Raw genomic sequence first — 9,557 nt, forward strand, 5'->3', positions numbered from 1 at the left:
CATATGGTGGTATCAATAAAGAGGAGTCTTTCTAACTTCAGTAAATGATAGGAGGGCTGCATTCAGTTTAAACATGCTGCATTTAAGGACAGAGCATTTGACCCACTCAAATCCATGCCTGCCTTTTCTGGCTTGGAACTAGACAATCGATGTCAGCAATATCTCTTCACTGATCTTGGATGCTCTCTAAAAGAGATGGGTGACCAGCCAAATTCTGGTGAACCTTTGGACATTCAGGACTAGAACGGAGTTGTATGGTTTTTTCCCTTTCCCAGTGGTGCTTCAGGAACTGAAACGGTGGCACTGACATTAGAAGCTTTGCAAGCAGGTGCAAACATCACATCTTGGTGTTATCTTAGTTTTTGATCCTCAGGCATAGGATCAGAAGGAAGTCAATTATATCAGAGAAATTTATATAGTGTTAGTGGAATAAAAGAAGTTCCATTAAGTTCCAAACAATGCTATATCCGTCCCCACTCTTTGTTTCTTAATTCGTTCCTCCTGATCTTCCCAGTGACTGTCTTTGGCAGCTCTTGGACAAATTCCACCTAAATAAAAAAAAAGACAGAAAACAATGTAGCATGTTCTAGAGAGCTGGTTTTCAATGACTGGCTCTCAGCACATGTGGAAAACTAAGAGGACTCCCATCAGTAAGAACTACTTGCCTTAAAGGATCAAGTCCAAGCCAAATCAAGACAGCACATTGTGCCACTTGCAAAACAATTTCTTTGGCTGCCTAGACAGCCAAACATCTGTATAGCTGCCTACCAGTTAACCAAACTGAGTACTGTAACATGAGTACTGTAACAGAAGGACAAATACCTAAATGGTATCAGAGGTCAGAGATGAATGACAAAAAGAAGAAAAAAGGGATGTTATTGGCACAAAGTCTTTAACGGTCCTTAGTTCCTACCAGTTCTGCATAAGTGAGCTAAGGCACTGCTAGTAGTTCTTTTCCTGTAGCGCTTGGATTACTGAGAAACACCGAGTGTATCCTCTTGGGCTTTCCTCTATTAAGTGTGAGCACCAGTAGATAACAACTTACTCAGATTCAGTCAGGTACTACCCTAAAGTCACCAGAGATTGCTTGGTTGAGGATTAAATACAAAATGGAGAATTATGATTGTAAGCCTGACTTAGAACATGCAGATCTAACTAGGACATCATACAAAGCCTCGAAATTTTTGAGACGTTTAAACAAACACTTTACTCAAATGCATGAAAAACAATGTAAACTAATGTTATTTAGGAAAGATTTTCTGGAGCCAGCGCTCTAGCTGAATCTTTACCACTGTCTCTTTCAGGTGAATCATGAAAATCCAAACAGTAATTCTTCTAAGATTTATGGAAGGGTGCCCTGGTTTAAAGTTTCTCGTCAAAAACATTTACCTTTCTAGGGTATTTATATGGAGCAGTAGTTTTCTTGACATGCTCCTGCAAGTCACAGGTTAAGGTCTCCAGGTCACTGGATGAAAAGGTTGGGGACAAGACTACGAATGCTTTCACGACCTGTAAGGCAAGGTTATCAAAAGCAATCTGACACCATCTGTTTTTAAGAGCTGATGTACAGGTTACCAGTGAGCAGTACTGCTCGGAGTCATGACATGCAAAACGGAGGAACAGAGAAACCAGTACCTTATGAGAAATGGTTGTGCCCAGCTTCTGCATGTGTATGTGCAGAGCTCTCCCTGAAGCTGAGGGACATTTTGTTTCTCTCTGAAGTTCACACTGAGGACAGTAGGCCCATATCATCCCAGCACAGGACTGTGCTTTCTCCATACATGTAGCCCAAGTCTAATGCTATGGCAGTTAATAGTATAACTTTGGCTACACCAAGACAGCTGGGAAGACAATTTCAGTGTATAGACAAGAGTTTAACAACAAGGGGAAAGTAAACACTACTGTAATGTTCTCCATAGAGAAGACCTCCTTGGGATGAACAGAAACTACGGAGAGCAAAGGCATGTAAATGGGAAGGGATTTTACTTGTCGTCCCAAGTAGGATAACCCATGATGACATGACTGCCTTAGAGCTGTACATTTTTCAGTAAAGTAGGAACTGCTTTATATAGTTATATTTTTAAACATATTGCTTCCCCCATCACTGTTCAGCATCCTTACCTCTCCTCTGAGGGGATCTGGGCTGCTGACAACAGCTGTTTCTGCTACTGCTGGGTGCTCTATCAGGGCACTCTCTACTTCAAATGGCCCAATGCGATATCTAGGTAAGGAAACAAAAATCATAGGATTTGGTTTTATGAGCTGGAAAACCAGTACCAAATGTTTTTTAATTGTCATATTGAAGAAAAAAACCAAACCAAACAAAACTAACAACCAACTATAGAAACTTTAGGCAGCATGGGAAAGCTGGCTGTGTTAGAACTTAGGAGCATTTCATGGTGGTCATGTGGTAAAGGAATGCTGGGGCTATGGATACATCTCCATCGCTCCCGCTTCCTTGTGGTTCCTAAGCTGGAGCTCCATACCACCGATAGCTGGGGTCCGCAGTACCAGCTCATGTCATGTTATGGTATCATATCATACAATATCAAATTGTGTCATTTCAACATGTTTAAAAATGAAATGTTTCAATGCTCTTTGAAGCTGTTAGAGATGTCCTTCAATTTTAGTGAAAAAACAAACTCGATTAAAATCCCTTCTCTGTCAATGGAAGTCTTCACTCTTTGTTGAAACGGATGAGATGTTGCCGGGGAAATGGATACAGAGATGCCACTGACATCACCAAGATGATACTGCAGGTCTATGAAAAGCGAGTAAAAAAGGCAAGTATTCCTAAGTCAAGAGGTCAATACATTCATCACAGGACTATTATGTCAAAAGCTCACCAGGAACACAACATGTAAAAGTAAGATTATACAATGGCAGATTTAGAAAGGAAGCGTGCAAACTGACCCTGAAGAAATGATGATATCATCGTCTCTTCCAATAAACCGAAAATATCCATCTTCATCCATAGTCCCTCTGTCTCCAGTGACATAAAAATCCCCACGTTCACTTTCTGCGGTTTTCTTAGGGTTATCCTCAAAGTGGTTTACAAACAGTAGTTTAGATTTTGAGCATGCATTAGCTATACATTATGCTATAACACACATAATGTTAAATGCACTGGAACTTAATTTTTCAAGTCAAGGATGTTCAAGAATTGTACTGACATTGCTATAAAAGACAATAAAATAGGTTTAAAAACCATTTTGATTCTTAAAAAGAGATTTAACTGAATCTTGAGCAAATTCTTCTCTTCCCTTTTCTAACACCCACCGATCCAAATAAATTACTCTGGTAATAAATAATAAACTGGTGAAAAATATTCAGCCTTTTGAACCACTATGCAATTGGAGAGATTTTGGGGAGATTAGTGGTGGTGAGGAATAAAATAAAGTCCTTACTACATATTCAGAGAATAAACCGAGTGGTCTTATAGGTTTGCTTCTGACAGCAATTTCCCCCTGTTGTCCTGGAGGCAGAATATTAGCATTTTTGTCTATGATCTAGAATGAAAACCAACATGTATTTTAGTCCAATGAGAAAAAACCAAAACCAATGAAACAAAAAAACCCTATGAAAGAATCTAAAGAGCAGCAAACAAACCTGAACATCATAAAGGGGAGCTGCCTTCCCCATTGATCCTGGTTTAATCTTCCTTCCTTTAAAAACAGAGCAGATTATTCCCTGGAAAAATAAACATCAAAACAAAGTTTGGCAATAGAAAACTGCTACATTCACATTCAATTCATTAAACGTATTTTCTAGAATAATTCCAAAGTAAGGAATTAAGATTCATAGGATTCTCTCTGTCAGCACTGTATGGTACAGATAAGCAAAATCAAGAGACTCCCTGAAAGAATCCTGTTCCATTATCTGCAAAGAATTCACGCCCTCTGCTCACCAGTCTTCTTCCTTAGATTCAAACTCTGCTCTCTTGCTTGTCACTTGGAATTTGCTTAAGGACATTTATGGAAATATTAGAGCATATCTCCTCCCAACAATCCATGTTTCTGCAGGTTCTGAGAGGAGAGCCATGAAAGGGTGTTCTATCAGAAGTTATCAGGGGAGGAGATTACTGAAACATTCTCAGAAACGTGAAGGAAGAAATAGGCTGTATTATTTCAAAACAAACCTTAAAACATCGTAAAGGAAAAAGGAATTACAAAGACTTAATAGAATATTGACTCTACCGTTTCAGTCTGGCCATATACTTCATGGATGTCCAGCCCAGTCTTGCTTTTCCACTGCTCCATGACTTCTGGGTTGAGTGGCTCCCCTCCACTCATGCAGTGCTTCAGTTTCATGAATTTGTAGCTTCACAATGAGTTAAAAAACAAAAGAGGCAATACTTAAAACTATTGGGCAAGACAAGGAGCATGCAACTATAAACAAACAATACTGGAGAGCTGTTTACTGGGAGAGTTAGTCCCATGAATTGGAGAAATCAGAGGATTCCTGATCCTTTGGCTCTGGATACAGCAAGGATATCAGTCTATGCTCAACACTATACATATGAGTAGTAGTAGTCGAAGTTAAACACACATGAAAAATAAAGTAAAATTTTTGTTGAAGACAGCTGGGAGTTAAGGACATGACTATAACTAACCACAGAGCAATTTGCTGAGCCAGGGCCCTAATTGCTGACCCCCTGCAACAGCCCAAGTGAGAAAGTGCAAGAGGAGAGGAAGGAACTGTGGCAGGCAGTGAGAACTGGAGCAGGGGATGATATACAACTGCCACAAGTCACTCCCTCACAGTTATGTTGACATTGACTTTCTAGGATGACAGTCCTTCCCAAAGCATGGACAATTAATGTGGTAATTGAAAATTATGATAAAGAATTTCATAGGTGCTCAGTTTCATACCCTCAGGGATTTGCTCACAAGTTCAGTAAAAGTCTCAGAATTCTGAGGGAAAACATCAAGTTTCTCTGATCATAAAACTCAGCAAAACTCAAATTTCGTATGACAGTCTTTTCACAAAGAATATTTTAAATAAATTACTACCCTATTTTGGGTCAAGTAGCTAGATCTGGGAGATCACTAAAGTTTAGTTAGGGTAAATTAAACATTAGTAAATAATTTCTTGACGTACTTGGAGAGATCATTTTGCACCAGCATGCGGAACAATGTTGGAGCACCAACCAGTGTGTCAATGGGGAATCTGCAGAGAGTCTAATGGGTTAAACAACAAGATGGACATATGAAGCTCAGAGAAAAAATTACCTTGTGGATGTACAGTAAATAGGTGATATAGGGGGCAAATGTAGTTCTCCTTTCTATGTAAAAGCACAATACGCTCTCAGTTGAGTAGAAACCCTCCTACACTTGGTGTAATACACAGAGATTCACAGAATATTTGAACAGACAAAATCCCATGCTAACATGTGTACATGACACCCAGATTGCACAGCTTAGAGTATGGACAGAATAAGTCCATTACTGTCTACATTATAGGGAGGTTTTCACTTTCACCTTGACCAGCGTAGGCAGAGAAACGCTTCAGTTTCAGTCTGCATTTATACCAGCTGATATTACTTCCACAGTCACTAGAACAAAAGGCAAGTAATTAGTGCTGCTTTTGGATGATTTTCATTCATGTGCTCACCAGCTATGGATAAAACATATGAATGAACCGCACGTTTGGCCCCTTCTGAGTACATTAAAAATGCAAATAGGAGCTTTATGCAATGGATACAGCATCTGAAACACAACTATGGACACAACCCTCATGAAATCAATGGATGATGTTAAGAAACATTTTTTTGTGCCCTTTCTGCAGATTAACATATCTCCATGAGTTTTTCTTTACATTTAGGATGGCTGCTGATTCGATCCGTGGTAGTTTATGTATAAAGATGCATGATCCAAAAACCCAGGGATCAAAAATAGATGCCAGTGAAGCTAATATCCATCCTGTGTCTGCTGTGCTCCATATGATGTCTGAGGGAGTCAAATCCAACCAGTACCTGATAGAACGAAAAAGACATGAACGAAAAATGAATGAAAAGATAATGAAAAATTTTTGCTTAAAAAAACCCCACAACCCAAACCACAAGCAAAGAAAACAAAAAAAAACCCCAAGAAGCTCAAGATTTCTGACAAGATACATGGGCACTGGGCACTCTGAATAAGTTTATTTTATGAGCTAATTCTAGGATAGAAGGGCACCTAACTATATGTTTGCATAAATACATATACACACACACACGTATATCATACATGTATGATGTTAGTCATAACACAGGATAGAGTAAGGGAAAAAATTTCATTAAAGTGACTTTCTACTAGATAGGAAGATAGCGCTGAAGCAGCAGCATTCATGGATGCTGTGTTGGACACCAGGTATTTCAGTTCTAAGGCTGCTGAGGGACCAGGGTGATCTGTGCAACCAATATAAAATCTGCCTCTGCTCATCTACATGTCACAAAGCTTTTTGCAGCCCAAACAGCACAGTCTCTCTTGGTTCTTTGCGCTGAAGTATTCCCAGCTGATGGCTGTCCTTTGAACCACTCTAAAGAAAAGGTAAGAGATATTCATTGAGAAATGGCAACACTGGGGGTGATCCTACTCCCCTAGAAATCTACTGGTGTTTCTAGTCCAATTTCATAGGGAGAGGGACGGGGGCTGTACATTGGTATTTCTTATTCAGTAATTTTTCATCAGTTCTACTATGTAGCTTCAATTATCCCATGTTCAACGAGGCTAAAACCTTTCATACCTTTCACTTAAAAGGGGTCTGAAACCAAGACTGCCCTGGGAATGTTCAGTCATCTTTGGAGAACCTGTGGTTCCACTGGTAAAGAAGATACTCATTGAGTCTTGCATCCTTGTTTTGATGCAGGAATGGTCAGCAGATTCGTTTCTTTAAAACAGAGAATGCATTCGTGACTTCAATAGTTACTTTACACAGGCTTCACAATGTAATGAAGTATTGCATATTGCAGAACTCCTACCCCAAATAAGCTTCACAGAAGCTTTTAATCAAATTAGACTAAAATAATGTGGAGCTACACTTCCTCAAAGACAGACTTCCCCTTAAGAAGAACAGGATAGAAACTTCCCAGAACAAAACCACTGTTAGTAAACAACTCTGATGTGGATCAGCAATCAAGCAGTCACGATTAACACATTAATGTTGGCATTTGATGAGTATTTGTAGTCAATGGATACTTATAAATGAGCATTTGTGGAGAACAGGTCTGCTTTCTGCATCACGACTGCAGTGTCACTAACTCATACTCACTTGTACAGGTCAGTAAAGTTCAGCCATCCCTCCCTACTGCTTTTGGACACGATTAGTTTGGTTTTCAGAAACTGACACTCAGATGCCACTGAGTCCACGGCAGGAGCTAGTGTGTCATCGGTAATGATGCATGTGGCCTTTGATGCCTGGAGTCGATATAATATGTCTTTGGCAGATAATTGGGATATTCCTGGAATTAAGACAATTCCTGGAAAAGTAATAAAGTTAGTTTGAGATGGCATTTCTTATATCTGATTCTTTTCTAAGAATCTAAACTATTAACTATTCCCAAACTGACCTCCGAGATAAATTTGCCCTGGCATTCCCAAGCCAAACAGTTATAGTGGAGTAATGCAGCTGCTTGTGGTTTCCTGTAAAGAATGAAATGTGGAACTGTCTGCTGACTTCCATGGCTCTTCCCTGCCTTCTGTCATCTCCATGCCTGATGCACAGGCCATCTGTCCTACGGCACCTAGTGCAAATCCTTCAGGACTGCCTGTGTAATAGGTAGCTAGGCCACTCGCTAGATTATTACATTACTTTTCCTTTATAAACCATATAAATTCTTGATCCTCTCAACCAATTTGCATTAACCAGTTTTACCAGTCTCAGATATGCTCACTGACCTGCTCGCATGCAAGCCACATTCACCAGCCACCATTCTGGGACTCGTGGCAGGATCACTACAATTCTGTCCCCCTTCTGCAGTCCACATACTGTAGTCAGCACATTGGCCACTTTCCGAGACAGGAACCCCAGCTCCTCAAAGCTCCACTTCACTTCGTCTCCTTTTCCATTTATCCACCAAAAGGCAGGGTTTGATGGTCTCTTTCCAGCCTACCAAACACAGGGATTCAAACCTGAAACATTTTCTTCTGAAAGACCATGAAATTACAATACACAAATATCTGCAAATTATGTAAGATCTGAGTATTTCACAACGGGCATATAAGCTATTATTTTTCTGTTGTCCTTAATGGATCAAGATCTGCTATAGATCAAGCTCAGATATTCCCACTAAATTCTCCTTTTTTGAACCCTTAAATGATTACCAGCCTGTCTCCAGACTCAAGTCCTAGTCTGGATTCTATCTCAGTTTAAACCTTACACTGAGCATTAATGCTCCTACAAAATAACAGATAACATGAAATACTTCACATAATACTCCTGATATTCTGGATGGAGTTGTGGAATACTACTAAACAGGAGCAGCACAACCACATGACAAAATAGAACAACAGGACAACACGGTATGCCAGGACTCTGATTACTCAGGAAGAGGGGAGTTAAGTGGTCTCTAACTACAGGGCATCTGGACAAATGCAGAATCCACTTTGGAGCAATGCAATTAAACATTTGCAGGAGAATTTGCCATATCATGCAGTGTTATTGTTATGTTACCTGTATTTTTATGATGTGAATATCTAATATTATAGTATGCAGAAGGAATAAGCACAGCCATTCGGAGGTTAAATCAAAGTCAAAAGGGACTTACCATTGCTCTTTCTACCTACACAGAGAGCACCAAGGGTCAGAGACACTTTTAAAATAAAGCAAGAAAGAACGAGACTTTGTATAATTTCCTAATGCAACTTGGTTTTGGCAACTGATTTTTTTTTGATAAAGAAAAAAAGCCAACTTATTTCAAATGAAATTTCAAATTAAAGTATCTCATCTGCACAACAAAAGATCATCTACCTTTTCAATCTCAGACCATTTGTCCAGTACATCACTTGCAAAGTTAAAGTACTTTGGTATTTCCTGTTTGCCCTGCCTGACAGACTCGTACTGTGAATATACATCGGAGGCAAGCAGCCTGGGGTGTGCATGGAAAGTCCTATTAGGAGGCTTCAGAGTCCACAAGGATTTTAGAGTCTGGAATTTAAACAACTTCATGGCAGAAGATGATGTACGTAGATGCTGTAGACTATGTAAGAAAATCAGCAGAATTGTTGCTGTGAATCCTGCAAAAACAACAACAAAAAAAGAAAATAATCTTGAGATTATCTGGAGACAATTCAGTTATGAATTGATGAGTTATTAATTGAAGTCACTTAGGCTAGTCACCGCCAAACTGATGTTTTTAACAGTTCAATTAAATGTGAAGTTCCCTATCCTGCTTTCTTATATTTTTTACCATTAGTTTTTTAAGGACTTTATGTACTGTACTGATCTGGCAACTTGACTGTAGCTCAGTTGATCCTTACAGATTCTTGATGTGTTCTTTGGGCCTGCTAATTACCCACAACTCTCTTTAGTCAAACACAACATCATATGTTCTTGTTTGCATTATAAGAAGGTTACTG

The 9,557-nt window shown here is 39.4% G+C and overlaps 1 protein-coding gene across 1 annotated transcript; it reads right to left on the reverse strand.

Annotated features, from left to right (window-relative positions):
* Positions 1 to 461: 461 nt before the first annotated feature.
* Positions 462 to 9,147, reverse strand: LOC104154816 (acyl-coenzyme A synthetase ACSM4, mitochondrial-like). The gene is made up of 13 exons (XM_009696936.1): positions 8,950 to 9,147; positions 7,878 to 8,088; positions 7,252 to 7,459; positions 6,727 to 6,870; positions 5,818 to 5,974; positions 5,101 to 5,180; positions 4,197 to 4,320; positions 3,610 to 3,690; positions 3,408 to 3,509; positions 2,914 to 3,041; positions 2,122 to 2,221; positions 1,390 to 1,509; positions 462 to 548 (listed from the first exon to the last, which is right to left on the reverse strand). The coding sequence occupies exons 1-13, from the start codon at positions 9,145 to 9,147 to the stop codon at positions 462 to 464; spliced, it is 1,740 nt and encodes a 579-aa protein (XP_009695238.1).
* Positions 9,148 to 9,557: the final 410 nt, after the last annotated feature.

This window comes from Cariama cristata, unplaced genomic scaffold, assembly GCF_000690535.1.
Source record: "Cariama cristata isolate BGI_N322 unplaced genomic scaffold, ASM69053v1 scaffold12740, whole genome shotgun sequence".
NCBI lineage: Eukaryota > Metazoa > Chordata > Aves > Cariamiformes > Cariamidae > Cariama > Cariama cristata.